General features: G+C 39.8%; 1 protein-coding gene and 1 pseudogene across 1 annotated transcript in view; one reads left to right on the top strand and one right to left on the bottom strand.

The window, feature by feature from the left end:
• The window catches only part of Mgtor (nuclear basket protein megator), a 36,975-nt gene that overhangs the window by 14,552 nt on the left and 2,107 nt on the right, over positions 1-20,316 (bottom strand). Inside the window, exons 2-10 of the mRNA XM_074091125.1 lie at positions 14,520-19,406; positions 13,389-13,588; positions 10,302-10,391; positions 8,923-9,055; positions 7,928-8,259; positions 7,292-7,420; positions 6,166-6,276; positions 4,545-4,677; positions 3,480-3,579 (exon numbers count right to left, since the gene is read on the bottom strand). Of these exons, the coding sequence (XP_073947226.1) occupies positions 3,480-3,579; positions 4,545-4,677; positions 6,166-6,276; positions 7,292-7,420; positions 7,928-8,259; positions 8,923-9,055; positions 10,302-10,391; positions 13,389-13,588; positions 14,520-19,406 (6,115 nt within the window). The remainder of the gene's footprint in view (positions 1-3,479; positions 3,580-4,544; positions 4,678-6,165; positions 6,277-7,291; positions 7,421-7,927; positions 8,260-8,922; positions 9,056-10,301; positions 10,392-13,388; positions 13,589-14,519; positions 19,407-20,316) is intronic.
• Positions 2,798-3,430, top strand: LOC141430436 (uncharacterized; annotated as a pseudogene).

Below are 20,316 nucleotides of genomic sequence, written 5' to 3'. Positions count from 1 at the left end.
ACTTGTGGACCATAATATAAGAGCCAAGGTGTCGAATGAGATTAACCATTAGGCATCTAATCAGATGAAGATACCATCCACCAGCATTGACATTTGGGAAAGTTTGAAGTTGAAGGTGAATGAAATCTGCCATCTCTTTCTGCAACCATCATCGTCGTTTAAAAAGAAGGACTGGATAGCTGACTCTACTATACAGGTAATGGAACAGCGAAGGCTACAGAAACACGGCAATCCAGCACTTTACAAAGAGCTTTATGACAGAATCCGTAGAGATATAGCTTCTTTCTTTTCTTTGCGGATAAATGTGAGCACATGGAGGACCAGAGTATGAAGCACATTAAGGAGATGGTGGAGCATAATCGAAGTTCAATAACTCCCTTGGTTGACAGCAGTGGGAACCTTCTTCTGGATGTGGAAAGCAAGAAGGTCGTTTGGTGCAAATATATTTCCAACATGTTCACAGACACTTCGAGAAATCTTACTGCACTTGCTGTGGATAACATGGGTCCTTCTATTTTAAAATCAGAGGTACTGCGGGCATTCAAATCAGACAAAAAAGGAAAAACACCTGGACCAGAAAGCATCCCAATAGAAGTCGTAGAGCTCTTGGAGGAAGATCAGATTGATTTGTTGACTGACCTCTTTAACAAGATTTACATTAGTGGAGTTCTACCAGAAGACTGGCTTAGATCTACGTTTGTCACTCTGCCTAAAAAGCAAAACGCTACGAGGTATGAAGAGTTTCGTACTATCTGTCTCATGAGCCACGTGCTTAAAGTGTTCCTTACCATAGTGCAGAACAGAATTCGACCAAAATGTGATGAACAGCTGGGAAATAGCCAGGGGGCCTACTATGATCTTTACATAAACGATCCAAACGCAGAGCAGTTCAATTTAGGCACCTAAACTGAATCGTCGAAATTGGTACCTCGACGTTTATTTCTCAGAGCTGAGTCTCAATGGTTTACAAGTGAATGAAAGACCGATATTGTCTCTGGTCCGAAACTGAAACGCTAAATCGCGAAAGGGATGCCGCCATATGCAAACCAAATATTGTATACTAAAACCTCTTTATTTTGGAAAACCATAACTCTATATCATTCCGTGTTCTTAGCAACCGTTGTGTTGATTACAAATAAAATGTTTACGCTGTCACTAATCCACGAGTCTCTTTTCTCACTGAAAAATTAGTTTTATCAATGAGGAGTTAAGAAGCACAATGTCTATGAAAAGTTATAAAACTTGAATAAAAGTTTAAAAGTTCTTGAAATTTAAAAATATTCCAAGTAAAACACTTAAAATTCCAAAAGAATTGACAGAATGAGTAACTTATACTGAATCGCGAAATTTTTCACTGAAGGGATTCAATTCCCACTCAAGTTAAGCGTCATTGTGCGAAAACCGCTTGAAGTGAGTGAATGAAAATGTCTGTATCGCTGTCGCTGAACCGTGCTTAACCGGAATCGCAAAAGTAACGTCTTGGGGTACGAAATAGCGATGCAGTTCAGTTCAGAGCCTAAACTGAATTGTATTAAGAGAGCGTGGTAGGCCCCCAGTTTGGCTTCCGTTCGGGTGTTGGTACTCTTGAAGCACTCTTTGCTCTAAACGTTCTCGTACAAAAATATCGTGATATGCAGACTAGTGTTCTATTGTGCTTTATTGACTATGAGAAGGCATTTGACCGGGTAAGGCACGAAATGCTCATGAAGCGCTTGAACGACATTCGAAAAGACGTTTCAATGAGGGCTATCGCGTATGAATTCGCCACTAGAGGCGCTTAGTGTAGCGTGAGGTCTCCGAAATGTCAAATCTCATAGTTTTTGGGTGAGCTACGCCGGTTTATTTATAATTAGAATAATTATGTGAATATTTTGCAATATCTGAAATTAATTATGGCAAATATGCGTTCCGGGGCAATGTGTCTGTGTTTTGAGACAGTTTTGTCGTTCGGAAACCTTTGTCCTCCCTTTTTTCCGAACAAAACGGGGACTATGCAACACTGTGGCATGCTCGATATTTTTATGGTACGGTTTTAAAGTGTATTAAATATGATTTTAATCTAAACTTTGTTTTCACGCCCGTAATAACAGACTTTGAAAGCCACACTTAAAAACCTCATGCAACAGTGTGCCATCTAGTGAGACATAAAACGATAGCCCTCATTATTAAAAACCTGTATAAGAACCAAAAGGCAATAGTCAGAGTGGAAAAAAACATACGGAGGAGGTTGAAATTTGTCGAGGTGTGCGTCAGGGTTGCATTCTGTCCCCATTACTGTTCAACGTATACTCCGAGGCGATTATGACCGAAGCCCTTGAGAATCTTGATGTGGGGGAATATTGAACGGTACGCTCATTAATAACTTACGTTATGCAGATGACACCGTTCTTATTGCGTCTACTCAAGAGGACCTACAAAGGTTCGTTGAAAGAGTACACGAGTGCATGGAAAGGGCTGGCTTGTCCATAAATGTATTGAAGACCAAAGTCATGGTGATAACTAGGGACCCTTATTTACGACGAAGGATATCGGTAGCAGGAAAAGTTCTTGAGCACGTTCGGCATTACAAATATCTTGGTGAATGAGGCATGGGAGTCGGACCAATAAATTAAGACCCGCATTAAAATTGCCCGTGCCTCGTTTAACAAAATGAAGAAAGTTTTGTGCTGCCGGCAAATCAACCTAAGACTCAGAACGCGAATACTACAATGCTACATTTGGCCTGTGGTTATGAACGGCAGCGAATCGTGGATCATAAATAAAGGAAGTTACCAGGCGGCGCTTAAAATCGTTTGAGATGTGGTGCTATCGTCGCATGCTTCGTATAAGCTGGACCCGGAAAGTAAGCAACGAGAAGGTGCTACAGCGTGCTAGTATGACCCGAAAATTATTGCACACCGTCAAAAAGCGCAAAAGCGAATATCAGGGGCACGTGTGCTCAATGACAGGTATCAGCTGCTGCAACTTATAATGATGGGCAAAATACAGGGAATGCGGCGCCCTGGAAGGCGGAACAAATCATGGCTGCGGAATATTAGGGAGTGGACCGGGATCAGCAGTGCAGAGCAACTGTTCCGGATGGCTCAAGATAGGGAGACATTTTATGAGCTAACTGCCAACCTCCAGTAATGGAGTGGCACTTTCAGAAGAAGAGAAGAAGAACATACGGACGGAGAGACGGACAACACCCATACCGCCCATATTGCTGTCGCTGCCTCCGAGCTACGCCAGCGGTACCGGCAAATTATGTAAAAATAATAATTTTTGACTTACAAATATACAATATTATATTACTCACAAATGGGATGATGATGAAAAACATTGTATGTGGCGCTGGCGGTACCTGATTTATGAACATCGACTCTCAGTCTTCGGCTTCGGACTTCTAATAGACTCTCGTTTCTTAATTCCTTGTTAACCGCCCTTAAGACACAATGTACTATTACATGTAGTATGTTATGTGTAAATGTGTGCAGTACCCGTCATTGCGCCTAGGCACGTAGAGCGTCGGCGTGGAGGGCACGATGCTGTCGTCGCCGTCGTCGCCGCCGCTGCCACCCAGTGACAGGGCTCCGCTTGCTGTGTACACAATATTACCGTTGGTTACATGGCATGCATTTATACTGATGACGATTCTGATCGATACCTCAGTGTATTTGAATTGCTATTGGCCACTCATAATCAATCATACACATATTCATAATCATGATTATAAAGGTGATTTATGAATGAAGCAGCTCAAGGCTGTGCATCCACTAGAACTGTGCGAGTTAGCAAAGCGGGGCGGCTTAGTGTAGCAAGAATTATCATCCCTTTAAAATAGTAATGTTTACTGAATGACTTCACTTACTCACTGTGCATAAATTTTTAGGTAAGCTTAAAATGACCCCTTTTAGGCATAAGTTCGCCTTTGTATTCTTTTGGTTTTGTTGTTTTCTTTTTGTATTATTTTTTGTTTTACGTACAAAAAAGTATTTACATACATACATACTAACATACAATACAACGCACAGCCTAAGCTACTAGAGTGAGACTTGATAATTTTCAGTCAATTTTTGAGAATCATAGAGGAGCAACTTTCCTATTGAAAAGAGAATAGCCAATTTCTTATTATTCCACGGAAACAAAGCTAGTGTAACATACAAACCACAACGACAACTCTATGGGTCTAACCCAGGGGTCGGCATTTAGTTTTAAGTACGAGAATGCTGTTTAAAATTTAATCAAGGTCCAGATTTTTTTGTGACAAAGTATTATTTGTTTATCTGCAAATAAGTAACGCTATAAAAAATAAGTAGCTAGGTAAATTAGTGTAAAAAGTGACATCGACGGTCTTGGGTTACACTTGGCGGTCCGGATGCAGAACGCGGTACGCCTATTGCCGACCCTATCTAACCATTCTATGAATCGTTTACATAACGTCTGAAATAAATGTATTTTATTTTATTTATTTTTATTTAGAGACCCACGCCACCACATTTATCTGAATAGAAACCACTACGGATCTTCTGCACATATTTTCAGAACTTCGGAATCTAACTTACGTTCGGTGCCGCTGCTGATTGCCTCTATCTGTTGGATGGCGGGCGCGGGCTCGCTGTCGGCCTCGCCGCCGCCCTCGCCACTCTCTCCGAGCTCCCCTTCCTCGCCCGCTTCAGGAGACTGCGCCGGAGATTCCTGCATAACACAACATGATACTTTATACACAACCAAGGATTGTACAAAAGTTGTCTGGAACCCATCCATCCATCGCAATTGCATGAGCCGATGTTGGGTTTTTCAACACCACCCACGGTGTATTATCCACCCGTGAAACGACTATTGAATAGTCGATAGGGTGATGTAGAGAAGGGATAAGACCGTTTTAAGGAGCGGCCACACCGCTGCTTAAAAAAACGGCGACGGCACGGTAACGCAGTGACGAATCGTATGCGCACCGTTTTTATCGCATACTCTCCACACCGGTGCTTAAAATACGGAATCGCAGTGACGTGCCGTAAACGTCTGTACTTTACCGAACAAAACTTGCGTATTTTAAGCAGCGGTGTGGAAAGTATGCAAAAAAAAGGTCAAGTGCGAGTGTGAGCGACTCGCGCATGAAGGGTTTCGCACTTCCGTACAATGTTTTTAAAACATATAGTTCAGTAATAATTTTTTGTAATAAAATCTAATACAAGCTTTTTTGCTGGCGGTACTTTTTGCCCCTGGTTACCAAAGTAGGTAGTCAAAAGACGAATCAAATGTGACCAAAATCGATGCGGTTGTGTCGTTTTATTACAGAGTTCCTATGGCCAACATCTAACTTCATCATCAGATCAGCTCTACGTCATAATAATATTGCATTGCCATGCGCCGCGGCAGAAAAAAAAATAGCTGTCTGCTTGGTTCATTCGCGGGAAATTCAGCGGACTTCGTATGTTGTGTAATTAAATAATAAGAAGCTCGACTAGTGTGCATAAATATTAAACTGTATTATAAACCTTGTAAATAGTGTTAAATACTTAGTATGATTTTTTTAGTGTAAAAAAACAATAGGTAAACATACGTGATTATACGGTGTGGATTTGGCGAGCGCTTTATCAAAGTTGGCTTCATTGAGGTTTGTGGTTCATAAATTGCTTTATTAATTTTGCACAAAAACGAATAAACCACACAATCAGACAGTCGCTTATATTATCGAAGCTTTTATAAAACATCATTAAAATCGCAAACTGAAAAGGTAAATATTCAAACGAAATAGCTAGTAGTTGCTAGGCGACTCGGTCGCCTTAGCAACGGCTAATAACTCCGCGCAACCAAAAAACGCTGACAAAAAAAACATGTTTCTTGTATGACGACCCCCTTTAACTTGTAACTTTATTTTTAGTATTTGTTGTTATAGTGGCCACAGTAATACATAATCTGTGAAAATTTCAAGTGTTTAACTTTTACGGCTTAAGAGATAGAGCCCTGTGACAGACGGACGGAAAGACAGACAGACAGCGGAGTCTCAGTAATAGGGCCCCGTAGGCACCCTTTGGGTACGGAACCCTAAAAAACGGTGCGCATACGATGCGTCACTGCGATTCCGTACAGTCACCATTTTTTAAGCAGCGGTATGGCCGCTCCTTTACAACAACATACCTAACATTTAATGCAAGACTGATGAACACTCGATGATGTTACCTGGTGCGCGGCACTGGCGTCCCCGTCGCCGCCTTCTTCAACTTCTTCCTCTTCCTCCCCTCCTTCCACCTCCTGTTCCTCCTCCATATCTTCCTCGTCTTCCTCACCTTCCTATCGGTAGTAGAAAATGAAGTGATTAAAAAGAATGCCAAAGATAGCGTAACTCTAGCACCTACGTAGATGAACATGTTGAGGTTGATGATGCTGCAAAGATGCTAACTTTGAGTTATTATTTAATACATATTAAATTATTTTAGAATGTCAAACTGCTATTTAAAGAAATGCACATAAGTTCAATTCACATCAAGACGGGACGCAGCACATCTTAATGAAAGGATGTATCAACATCTTCTCATTTGACGTATTTGCTTTGAAATTTCCTGCATAATCTCGGTATGATTGAACTGACACTAAGGGCTGCTTACATCGTCTAGAGTTAAATAAATTCATCGTAAATCCTGGATTACGAGTGATAATTCAGTTATTATTAGAATAATGTTGTGAATATTTTGCAATACCTGAAATTAACCAAGCAAGGTAAGGCAAATCTTAGTCCGAGTTACCGGTAAGCAAATGTAAGTGCTTTGAGACAGTTTACCTTTCGGAAACCTACGACCTTAATTTATTCCGAACAAAATGGGACTAGGCAATACTCAACATGCTCTACCAGTAAAATCTTCGTCTAAGACCAAGGCAATTAGGCGCCAACAATCACGAACATTAGAAGTATATATTTAAATTAAGTTTTAATTTTTATTTGTAGTTTTCTTTATAATCCACCTAGTTTTAACATTTTAAAACTAGGCAAATCTATTAACATAAAGTAATAACAATGCATGAAATATATAAGCTTCTAAATGAACGTCTGTTAGCAAATATTCTGTTTAATTTCCTTCCAATTGAAGAGAAAACCAAAGTGTCTATCTCCCTAACCATAAACTCTCGCCTGCGGTTCAAATGGATATAAATGTCTCGAGTAAAATGGGCACGTTTTATGCACTTGTTGTACAATTTATTATTAAATGTAAACTTGTCCTCATGCCCGTAATAATAAACCATAATTCAGGACCTTAAATACTCGACAGTGGCGCCAACTGGTGAGCACAAAAACGGTAGCCCTCATTACCCGGTACATGGTGCCGGAGCAACGCTCGTCGTCCTCCTCGGAGTCGACCACAATCACGCCCTCGTCATCCTGGTCGCAGCGCGACGACGTCGGTACCTGATATTCGACTTCCACAGACCGCTCGAAGCCCTAAAAAGAAATAAAATAATTTTGCAAGGTTTCTGAATCCCATGGATGGTAAGGACCTTGTGCAAGATCACCATCTTAGCACAGTACAAAAAAGGAGCAGTACACCGTCTTCATACAAACGGCAACATAAAAGAACAACTATGATGTGCCTGTCTGTTGCAGGTGTACGACAGGTGGTGATATTCATTTAATATTATATGAATCACTTACTCGTTAAACATCTTTTGCCATAAACAAAATAACTAGTTGACTTGACAAAAGTAACTTCTTGTAAGTATCTTCTGTTCTGTGCCACCTTTTTTTATAATAATAATAATAATAATAATAAAGCACTGTAGCAATACAATAATGGTACCTACCTTCTTTGTTTGTATAATATCAAATCAATTTAACTAGGTAGTCTAAGTTAGCATAATTTTATTTCTACGTCCAAACGTTATCTATGGTACTCAAGGTTTGCATCATACTCGTATAATTAAATTTAAGAAAATGAAGTATTTTAGTTACCTGTACGCGCGTTCTCTTGGCAGTCACAGGTCGCGATTGCAGTCTTCGTTTGGGTGGTCTCGCGTCAGGCGGAGCGTGGGAAGTGCTGACGCCCGCAGGTGGTTGCGAGGTGCTGACTCCAGGCGGCGTCTGCGAGGTGCTAACGCCGGGCGGGGCGTGTGAGGTGCTAACTCCGGGCGGGGCGTGCGAGGTGCTAACTCCGGGCGGGGCGTGGGAAGTGCTGACTCCCGGTGGGGCGTGGGAAGTGCTGACTCCCGGTGGGGCGTGAGATGTGCTTACTCCACCAGAAGGCTGCGCATTTGCTACGGATGTTGGGGCGCCGCTTGTTGCTCCTGTTACAAATTGGTATTGAGAACTTACGACAATCGGTAATACTTATTATACTCTAAACAGCTGTGTATGTGTACTGAGTAAGCCACTTCGCGAGACATACCTAAACAAAATACTCAATAATATAATAAACTATCTGGTGCCCTGGTGTAGTTTTTTTTCTAATTTTCAAAATTTACTTTTATTAGAACCTTCTCCTGACAATAGCAAACACAACAAAAAAATAATTAGCTAAATCGGTCCAGCCGTTCACGCGTGATGCCGTGACCAAGGGAAATAGGGATTCATTTTTATATATTAAGATTATTAATAAATTATCATGAATATCTCGAAGCAGATCGCGCGGCCAGTACTCAGCAAACCGGCAAGTGTAACAATCTTCACATAAAAGCACGATTCGATTTGATATTTATTAACCGTGCGTTTCTAGAATCTCGACAGGGATAAGACATTTTTAGTTCCACCAGTCAGTACTTCAGAATTTATGAGAGATTTTTTTTATCGCCTAGCTTGAGCGTCGCGTGGACTACAATCACATATACATATTTGTAAAGTATGTTGATGACTTGTGTATATATGCCTTAGAAATAAGGTCGCGTCGCTCAGTGGGTTGACGTTCGGCATCCCAGCTTGCCTTAAGTTGTCTGAAATAAAGTTTTTCTTACCCTGTGCGGAGACAGCAGGCGCAGCTGGCGCAGCGACGCTGGTGACACTGGCAGCCGCCGAGCTCCCCGATACGGCCGCGCCCGAACTCGCGCCGCTCGGCTGCTCGATGCGGGGCATCACTAGCGCCACAGCCTACAACAAATTAGGCAACACTTCAGTTCAGTTTTTTCGTGAGTCACTTCATTTGCTAAACACGTATCCAAGACGTTCACATGAATCGCATTTGTATAGAAATTAGTTCAGAAATATCATTACAATCATTTAACTCAACGCCGTATTTAGATTCAAAAAAAGTTACCAAAGATGGCAGAACTTCACTGTCAGAAGTGTCATTATCATTGTGACGTTCCAGATGTAACCAACTCATGCACTTTAATAAAAAAATAGTCTTATAATATTTTTCATCACACTTGGTCGTAAACAGTGTCGTAACATGCAGGCTACCTTGGTTGCAACCCCCCAAATAAAACCCTCGACCTTAATGTGCTTGTCATGAAACCCGTGGTCGGTAAATGAGTCATTGCCCGTACTAATGTTGTTGTCATGAAGCCCAAGGTCGGTAAATGAGTGTGATACTGCATGGCGTGCAGCAGCGCGGCGCGCACACGTGGGGCACATGCACATGCTGTGGGGGAAGGGGGGCGCGGAGCTGGCGCTGCCAAGAGCGTAGTCAGCGGTATCGGCAATTTTTGAAAAAATATTAGTTTTTTCTTACAAATATACAATTTTACTCGCAAATGTGATGAAAAACATTGTATGTCGCACGGGCGGTACTAGAATTACGAACATCGACTCATTTAAGCCCTCAGTCTTCGACTTCGGGCTTCTAATAGACTCTCGTTCGTAATTCCTTGTTTACCGCCCTTAAGACACAATGTACTATTGTTTTCATTTAGACCTTAAATGGGTACCGGCAACAGAAAACTTAACAGGAAACAAAAACTCGAGAACGAAAATTACCACGAGTATAGAAACATTCGATCAATCCAAACGTCAGGCCAAATACGAAGTGCAAAATTCGAACTTCGTAACTTGCCATCCCGCTGACGCTTAAGTTATTTAATACGAGAGTCAGAGAGACAATACCAATAGAGCGAGAGAGAGAGAGAAACATTTATTTACACGTAAAAATACATTAAATGGAAAAATAAAAATAACATCGAATAGTATAAAGTGGACCCCATGGGGCCCCACTCAGCATAGTGTTACACGGCAAGCCGCAACGCGATTTTCGAATTTCGTACATTATTAAGAAAAGTTAAAACTTACCAATGCAAAACTTTTTCATTTTATTGGCAACACATGAGTAGTTTTTTGAAATCTATATACGGCGTTGAGGATAGGTCAAAGATAAATCGTTATCGACGTAATTTTGTACCTGTTGCGGAGCCTGAGAATGAGTAGATGGTTGGGCGGTGTTGTCACTAGATCCTGAACTGCCCATCCCAGCTTCACTTGTATCCATATCCTGGAAACAGTGATATATGTTATCGTAAAAAAAAAATCGTGTTCAGTTCCTAACTCAAAAAGAAAACCAGCCAAGAGCGTGTCGGACACGCCCAAAATAGGGTTCCGTGGCCATTACGAAAAAATCAAGTAATATTTTTCTACGGATTTCGTATTTTATACGGAATCTTCCAAGTTTAGGTATATTTTATTCCCTCGGCTGCTATTTACTCTTAAACTACTAATAATTCTCAAGCAAACTTAGCCCTTATAGTTTTCCTTGTAAGTTTGATATACTTACTACCAAATTTTTTCAAATTTTTCCACCCACCGGTTTAGATTTTAGAGTGGGTTTAGAGTGGACGCTCGATTTTAATGAAAATTTGCACTTTAAAGTTGAATATTTCGCAAACAAATCACTGAATCGAAAAATCGTCTAACAAACTTGGTTTTAAAAGACCAATCCAACGATACCCCACACTATAGGGTTGGATGAGAAAAAAAAAATCACCTCCACTTTACGTCTATGGGGGGTAAACTAAAATTTGTTTTTTATTGTACTATTTTGTCGGCATACGTTACATATATATCCGTACAAAATTACAGCTTTCTAGCATTGATAGTCCCTGAGCAAAGCCGCCGACGGACAGACAGACGGACACACAAACATGGCGAAACTATAAGGGTTCCGTTTTTGCCATTTTGACTCCGGAACCCTAAAAAAAAGAGTTACATGGTATGATGTGCGTTAGTCATTATTAGCTGTGCAATAATAAAAATGCTTAACTTTAAGATAAATAGCATTACGCCAAAAATATAATTTTCAGTTTATTACTTAACTAGAATTTACCCGCGGCTTCGCACGCGTAAACTATTTGATCTGGTAGTTACAATTGAAATTCCGGGATTTTACAAAATTTATATCGTAATCTTCATTGAGATGTTGTGTTCAGAACAACTATCCCGTGGAAATATTGGAATAAAAGTAGTAGACACAGTGTTATTTCAGACATCCACATTCCAAGTTTCATGACTCTAAGCCCAGCGGTTGTTATTTCCAGATTTTATCCCTACCCCGTGGGAATATTGGGATAAAAAGTAGGCTATGTGTTATTCCAGATGTCCAGCTATCTACATACCAAATTTCATCCAAATCCGTCCAGCCATTTTAGCGTGAAGTAGTAACAAACATACACACACAAACACACACAAACTTTCGCTTTTATAATATATAGTAAATTTTCGCATTTATAATTATAATATAATAAGGAGGATAAGTAGGATTAGTAGGATAGTCAGTCACCTGCTTATAGATCTAGTGAATAATGTTTTTTCTTACAAAATACAAACTTTTCCGACAAAATACATTATTCATTCATTCTGTACAAAAACAGTGATAATAAAAAAATCACAAAAGGTTTACGAACACTGTTTCTTCTGCACATATACAAATGTGCAACTGGAGTGCCGAAAACGCCGGCAATTTAGCAAATTTAGCTTTCCCTGGGCGTGTTCTGCAGAGGTGTCGGCATCGCAGCAAAGTACGTAATCTGGCGCGCGGCAATGAATGGGTTAAAGAGCTTTACAAACTGCAATGCAGGATAATGAATAGATTGAATCCCCTGGTATTGCAGGTGTCTACGGGCGGTGGTGATCTCTTACCATCAGGAGGGCCACTTGCTCGTTTGCCAACCAGTCGAATAAAAAAAAAAGTTCTTTTTCCCAGAATGGCAACACTGGCACAGATGATCGCTCGTTTTTGGCTTTTATTTTGTTTAATATACACACCCAATATCATATTTTCTCAAGTTTTTCGCGATTCCCAAGGTCAAAGAATCGAATTGCTTTGAAATTCCAGAAAAATAATGCGTTGTTTGGGAGAAACGTGTCAAAATGGTGTTGTAGAGCGCCATCCTGTCCTGTCTCGTGTTTTTTCCCCGTTCTGGGCGGTTCAATTTTATATTACGTAATATTTTGAGTGGAGTATTTTGCTGTGCAATCAGTACCTAATTTTGATGTCAATTCGTAATTTTTTTGGATAAAAAAAGGACTTTTTTTGATGTACGTTTAAATACTACCCATTAAATAATAAGAAGCTCGACTAGTGTGAATATTTTTTAAACTGTGTTATAAACCTTGTAAATAGTGTTAAATACCTAGTATCATTTTTTTTTGTGTAAAAAACAATAGGTACACAGTGATTAGTGACGGTACGAATTTGGCGAGCGCTTTATCAAAGTTGGCTTCATTGAGGTTTGTGTTTCATAAATTGCTTCATTAATTTTGCAAAAAAACGAATAAACCACACAATCAGACAGTCACTATATTATATTATCGAAGCTTTTATAAAATATTATTAAAATCGCAAACTTAAAGGTTTTTTATTTAATATAATCAAAAAAAGAATTACAATGAACTTATTATGCCACTATTGGAAAACCCACTGGGGGTTTATGTAATAGTAGGCGAGTTACAGCGGTTCAGTACATAGATTTTTGCTTACGATAATTAAGTTGAAGTACACAAGCAATTCAATGGTGCGTGTGAAGTTCCCAATCCGCACTGGGCCCGCGTGGGAACTATGGCCCAAGCCCTCTTGCTCTGAGAGGAGGCCTGTGCCCAGCAGTGGGACGTATATAGGCTGGGATGATGATGATGATGATGATGATACATGTGTAGTAAGTATGTATTCAAACGACATAGCTAGCCGTTGCTAGGCGATTCTGCTAATAACGCCTAGCAAACAACAAAAAACGCTGAAAAATACACGTTTCTTATATGACGACCCCCTTTAATTTGTAACTTTATTTTATTTTTAGTATTTGTTGTTATAGCGGCCACAGTAATACATAATCTGTGAAAATTTCATGTGTCTAATTTTTACGGCTTAAGAGATAGAGCCCTGTGACAGACGGACAGACAGACAGACAGACAGCGGAGTCTCAGTAATAGGGTCCCGTAGGCACCCTTTGGGTACGGAACCCTAAAAAGCTTCAGTACCGAGTCGAGAAGGCATTACCTGCGTGGACTCTGGTGGCGCAGTGGAGGCAGCGAGCGAGGCGCGCGGCAGCGGGCGCGACGACGACGCCGGCATGTACTCAGTGGTGTGCGCGTCGTGCGGCGCCGTGGGGCCCACCTGCGCCATGGGCCGGATGGACGCGAGCGGCGTCTCCCCGCCGCGCGCGCGCGACATCGCGTGCGCGCTCGGCTGCGCCACGCCTGACCGACAACCAACGCAAACATAGAAGATGAACTCACACGAATACTAAGAGGTGGCCGAACAAATGTTGGTTGAAGAGTTTCTAGTTAGAAATGACGATATACACGAATCATATCATATATCATTGCGGTTTCGGTACTAACACCAAGAAAAAAAGCGGCGATCAAAACCAAAGCCAAGTTATTATATTTGGCAATGAAGAAGTTGATAGAGTGGCTAAGTTAGCAGTAACGGATGGTATGTGTCTCCTGGATAAACATTATGGTGCTGAGTTAATGCAATTAGCCAGGGAGAAGTGTTTTGCAAAATGGCAGGAAATGTTCAATATTGTATCCACAACTAAGGGCATTTGGTATGGCACCATAGAGAGTAAAATCTTCAAAGTACCCTGGTTTGATAATTCCAGCCTCCCCAGGGATCTTCTCGTGGGGGCGTGTGCGCTCTGGTCTCATTCCACTAAACAGTTTTTTGAATTTGATGAGAATTGTGCAATCACCTTTGTGTATAGGTTGTAATAAGACTGAAGACCTAATTCACTTTCTTTTGGAATGTGATCAGAATAAGGACCTCAGAGACAGGTATTTGGATGGTATGGGCTTGTTCAATGGAGGTGTAAATGTAATTCTGAGTCGACCGCTTTCAGAGGAAGCGATGCTGATTTACAGGTTCATTAGACAGGCCTTTGCATCCAGTGACGTGGCTTCAGTGCAACGGAGAGCGTAAAATTTGTAGTGTCTAGTGTGGTGTATATAACTGAGGCTCCCCATGAGGCTGACATAGTCACATTTGGTGTACTAAAGCCTCGTTAAAATACTAGATTAAAAAAAAAGAAGTTATTATATTAGCAAATATAATAAGAAAGGGCAAGAGATGCTTTTAACGAAAAATATTTATAATGAATGTGGATAATTTGCATATAACTGAACTCACCAGCCATCGGTTTAATGTTCGCAGTGGGAGGATCGGTCGTAGTCTTCTCGGTGGTAGCCTGCTGCTTCGAGACGGAAGACTGGCTCGCCAGCTGTCTCTGCAGCATAGTCACCTTTTGCTGCAGTGCCTCGATCTCTCTGGTCTTCTCGGCTTGGACCTCACCTCGTTCCTTTTCGAGCCGAGACACGCGACCCTCAAACTGCGACTTTATAGCTGCCAACCTCACATCTTGTTCGTCGCGATTGCTTTGCTCTATAGTGCTAATCTTACTGCGAGACTCCTCTAATTCGCGACTCAATGAGTTTTTCAATTCAGTGAGCTGAACTATTTTGTTCTTAGCTTGTTTTAATACTACTTTGGCCTTCTCCTCCTTGTCGGTATTTGCTGTCCTCAGTGATTCGAGCTCTTGTTTCAATGTCTCGTTAGTAGCCTTTTCGGCATTGAGTTGAGCTTGTATTTCGGCTAATTGTGATTCCAACTGTTTAGCGGACTCTGCTGAAGCAGCAGCCACTGCTACTTCCCCTTCAGTCTTTTTCTTCTCTTCTTCAACTGTTTTAATCAATTCTTCATATTGAGATTTATATTTTTTAGCTATCTTTCTGATTTGCATCTCCTTATTTCTGATATCGTTAAGAGAAGCGTCCTTACTCGTTACTTCCTCAGTTAACTTAGAGTTAGTTTCTACAGCAGTTGCGAGTTCAGCTTTAACTTTAGTCAATTCCTCGGTAACTCTAGCCATATCGTCCTTCAGAGTATTTAATTCATCATTAAGCTTTTTGTTCTCTTCTATCAGCGCATTCTGCTGTCGTGATAATAATGTGTATTGTTCTTCCAACTTACTCTTTTCAACTTTAAGCGTGCCTAGTTCGTCATTTACTTTTCTGGTATTTTCTTTCTCATTTGTTAACATTTTAGCTAATGTTTCTCTTTCGTTCTGGAGCCTCTTCCAGTCTTCAGGGCTTGTTTTGTTTGCTCGCTCGACCAAAGCGTTAACTCTAGTTCTCCACCTGGCAGAATCTGCTTTTAGAGATGTATTATCTGATTGTAAAGTCTCATTTTTAGACGTTATGTCATTAATTTTTTCTTGTAAAGGAAGCAGTTTTTCTTCCAGTAACCTCGTGGAGTTAGTGAGTTCTTCGACGCGGGTTGTTAAGGTATCACGTTCTTCTCTGAGAATTCTGTTGCTATCTGTCAAAGCATTCAGTGTCTCAACCTTTCTTAGAATATCAGATTGCTTGTTTATTGTCACCATGTTTACCTCTGATGATTCTCTTTCGGCGGCTAATGTCAGTTTGGCACTGTCGAGTTGTTTCTCCGCAATTTCTAGCTGTGATTTGAGACGCATGTTTTCTGTTTGTAGTATATCAGATTTCGCCATAGCAATATCTTTCTCTTTTCTAATGAACTTTACAATTTGGAATAATTGCTCAGAGGACTTTCCATCCTCTTCCGAAACTGACACATTCATAGATGTATCAGTAGCAGATTCATTCATACTTTCCGACATCGATCTTGACGCATGAGTAACCGACAGTTGAGTACCCAACGCTTGAATTTGATTGTGCAACAAAGAATTTTGTTCATTTAAATCCTTAAAACGTTCCATTAATTGCGCATTCTCATCATTAAGAATTTTTTCCCTCTCTGTCCAAGCAATCTTTTCAGATTCCATTTGGTCAATAGCGTTATTTTTTAACGCAACTAATTCGTTGATTTGATTTTGAGCTCGCAATAATTCCTCCTTCACTTGTGACAAAGCTTGAATATCACTTGAATGTAACATCATTTCATGATTGTACTTCTCTTCAGCTTTATTGACAGCTTCTGACAATTTTGTTAATTCTGCTCTCAATGATTGTACTTCTGACTGGGAATTATCGTAATTAGCTATAGCTGATTTTAACTCTTCCTTGGCTTCAGCTAACTCTCGTCTCAGAGCATTGTTGTTATTAGACTGTTCGCCAGTCGCTTGCAGTGACAGTTCGGCTTCTAACTCTGCGCATTTCTCTTCAAGGTGTTGAAGCTTTTGAGCATATTCAGAAAGTTTTGTTTCAGTTTCCGACTTATATGTTTCATACTCGCTATGAAGAGTTTTAAGTTCCTTTTCGGCGCTTTCAGATATGTCACAGTACTGCTTAATGTGTTCTTTCGCTATATTCAATTGCTCTTGAAGGGATTTGATATCTCCTTCTCTATCCGAGAGTTTGTTTTCGAGTTCTTTGATCTTTTTGAGGGAGTCGAAAGACCCATCTGAATTTGGAGCCAATGCAGCTTTAAGTTTCTTTGCAAGTTCTTCATTAGCTTTATTTTTGTCGATTATATCTTGTCGAAGTTGCGTCATTTCTTTTCTCAATTGGTCCGCCGCATCTTTTTCTTCCTGCATGCGTGACTTAGCAGTTTCAGTCTGTCGTTCAAGATGTGCTGCTAATTCTCTAAACCTATCCTGTTCCTCCTGCAGCCTGCGTCTTAATGCCGCGCACTCCCTCGTCGCTTCGTCCAGTCTTGATTCAATTCTCGCACGAGTTTCGACCTCGACACGCTCCAGGCTGGCCTTAATCAATTCCAAATTCTTCAACAATAATGACTGGCCCTGCCTTTCGCGGTTTAAAATTTCTTTTTCAGTTTGCAGTCGTAATTCTGTGTCTTTGAGCAATTTACTTTCCAATTTCAAGTTTTCTAACTGTATTTCTGCAGCTGCAAGCTTACCTTGTGCATTTAAAGCTTCATCACGGAGATGTTGCAGAGATACTTCATGCTTTGCAATTGTAGCATTGTATGCTTTGTTTTTTTCTTCCAGAGAAGCAATTTGCTTTTTGTATGTAGTAACATTTGTTTGCAAAATTTTAAGTCTCTCGTTGTTATACTCGGAGGTTGACGCGCATTTACTGTTTGCTGCAGTTAGTTTAGAGATTTCTTGTCTCATATTATCAATTTGTTCAAATAACATCTTTTCATTAGTCACCTTTTCCTCTTTATATGTCTTATATTCTTCTTTTAAAAGCTCCAGATGTTTAACTGTTTCCCTGTACTTTATTTCGTAAGCTTCTGGTGCAGCTGTGGGTTTCGATGGCTTTTCGGCACTTTCCACTGTAAATGAATCCCCTTTCTCCATTTCTATGTCTTCTAATACTGAACTTATCTCATGGCGCTTGCCTTTCATGAGATCATGATACAATTTTTTAAACATATCTCGCTGTCTTATAAGTCCATTGACCATTTTAGTCTGTCTATCTTGAGCTTCAGTGAGTTCAAGTACCCTGTTCTTCAATGATTCTATTTTGTTTTGCATTTCTCCACTTTCAAATTGTTCTTTGTTTCGCTCAAATTCTTCCTGCTTATCAGTTAGATCACGAACCATGCGCAATAGTTTTTGATTGTTTGCTTGCAACTCTTGAATGTCGCTAAATGTCACTAAGGTTTTAGAAATTATCCTCGACGAGCTATGGTCAGATGAATTAGTTGCATTAGATGCAGTATTTGAGGAGTCATGATCCCCATTCGGCATTAACCCACCTCTACTGTGTTCAATTTCTTTTAACAAAAAACAAACCTGCCTACCTAAATCAGCCAGTTCACCTTTCAGTCGGGTATTTTCACGACTATAATGATTAGCAATTTTGGACGACTCATTGTAGTCATCTCTTAGCCGGTTGCATTCAATCACTAAGGAATCTATTTGTTGAGATAATGCTGTATTACTTTCAATTGCTTCCTCATGTTCTATTTTTTGTTTCTGTAACATTGGAGCCTTTTCTTCTAATTCTTGCACAATGGTATTGATTGTAATGTTAAGACGTCTATTCTCTTCCTTCTCTTGGGCTAACTCATCGCTAACTTTGACAAGCTGCGAATAGATCTGAGTTAAGGACATTCCTGATTTCAGGAGTTTACTAGCAGTAGCAGCTGATGGAGCTAAATCACTTAATGCCATATCAAGATTCTGAGCATTAGCAGCTTTTAAAAGATCATTTGCATGTTCTATTTCATTCTTTAGTGATGCTATGATTTCATTCTTCTTTTCCATCATCTCTTCATGATCTAACTCAGCCTGTTTGTATTTAGTTTCTAACTCGCCATATTTTTCTGTAGCTTCATTTAAAAGTTTTTGTAATTCAGAAATTCCTTCAGTAAGCTCCATGGTTTTAGCCTCAGCATCATCATGCATAGTTTTGAAAAGATCGGCTAGTTTAGTTTTAGCATCTAATTCTTTTTTATAATTTTCAGTCATTTTGTTTTCAATTTCTCTTTGTTCCATCATTCGCTGAGTAAGATTTTCAGCACGACTATTCAAATTCTTTTTCACTTCATTTAATTGATTGATTGTTTCATTAGCAGCATTTAGTTCTTCATTTTTTTCGGCAAGTTGAGTCTCTACGTTTACCAGTCGGCTAGTGCTGTTAAGTCTTACAGTTTGAAGTTCTGAAGTGAGTCTATTAACTTCTTCTGTCAAGCCAGCAATTTGAGAATTCAGAAGGGTCCTTTCCTGTTCTATTCGTTTTTCACGATATTGTAGAGAAAGTTCCTTGCTTTGTATCTCGTCATTTAGTGCTAGTGCTTCACATTTAGCATCGATAGCTGCACGCAGCTGTTGTGAAAGTGATACTTCATTGGCAGTTAATCGCTCTATTTCAGTATCACGTCGTTGTAAGATTCGCGTTAGATCATTTCTTTCATCCACAGCAGCATCTCGAGCGCTTTTAAGAGAAATAGCTTCATTTTCTAAACGCGCCATTTTATCACGTGCTTTTTCTTGGTCCGCGTTTAAGCTAGCAACTTGCTTTTCCAGTTCCGCTACAGACTCATCAGCAACTAACAATTTTTTTGCGGCTTCTTCATGTTTAGCTGTTAGTTCTGTAATAGCAGCTTCTAGTTCTGATATTTTGTCTCCTGCAACATAAAACAGAAGTTGCAATAGGCAAAAGGTTTTGCTTTAGAAAAGGATATGTATATATATAAAAGTCAAATTTTAAGTTCACTCTGATTTCAGTTGAATGAAGTTTTAACGCATTTATGTATGAAATTATTTAATAGTCTTTTATTACAAGTAAAAACAAAGCTAAGGCCGGCCTCAAACAGCCGGAATAGCTCTCTGAATTCATTTTATTAATTCAGAAAAGCACGGAAATGCATAAAATTTCACTATTAATGTCAAAGTCAAAGTCAAAATATCTTTATTCAATTTAGGCTATAACAAGCACTTATGAATGTCAAAAAAAATCTACCACCGGTTCGGAAAAACCTCTGCTGAGAAGAATCCGGCAAGAAACTCAACGAGGTATATATATATTTTTTTTTTAAAACAGATTTACAATATTATTAAATGATATGTATACATCACAAGTATTTAACACAACTTTATTTTAATAATAATAATAATACGAATATGCAACCTTACTAAATGTACAATATGGTACAAATCAATTGAGTTATTAAAACTATTATTCATTTTTAAATTAATCCCTCATATAATATAATCAATATAAAACTATGATTAATTTTGTTGTAGCATATCTGGGCCCTAGAAAAGAATTAAATTAGTTCACCCCTAAGACCCTAAGTCTGTGCCGAATTAAGACTATTCAATGCCCTAAGTAATCCACACATTTTTTTATGTTGTTTATGGTGTCCTCCAAGACATGATGCCCTAAGCAATTGCTTAATTTGCTTATGGGCTAATCCGGCCTGGTCAGGGTGTGGTGTGCAAGATCAAATCAGAAGTAAGGAGACCCATAGAAAAATTGTGTAATTGTGGACCGTTGGAGCAGTATGGTTCTGGATTGGCGGCTTAGTGCCGGAA

The sequence above is a fragment of the Choristoneura fumiferana genome, chromosome 8 (assembly GCF_025370935.1).
Source record: "Choristoneura fumiferana chromosome 8, NRCan_CFum_1, whole genome shotgun sequence".
Lineage (NCBI taxonomy): Eukaryota > Metazoa > Arthropoda > Insecta > Lepidoptera > Tortricidae > Choristoneura > Choristoneura fumiferana.
The sequence above is the reverse complement of the archived record's forward strand: the minus strand, read 5'-3'. Positions and strand labels throughout refer to the sequence as shown.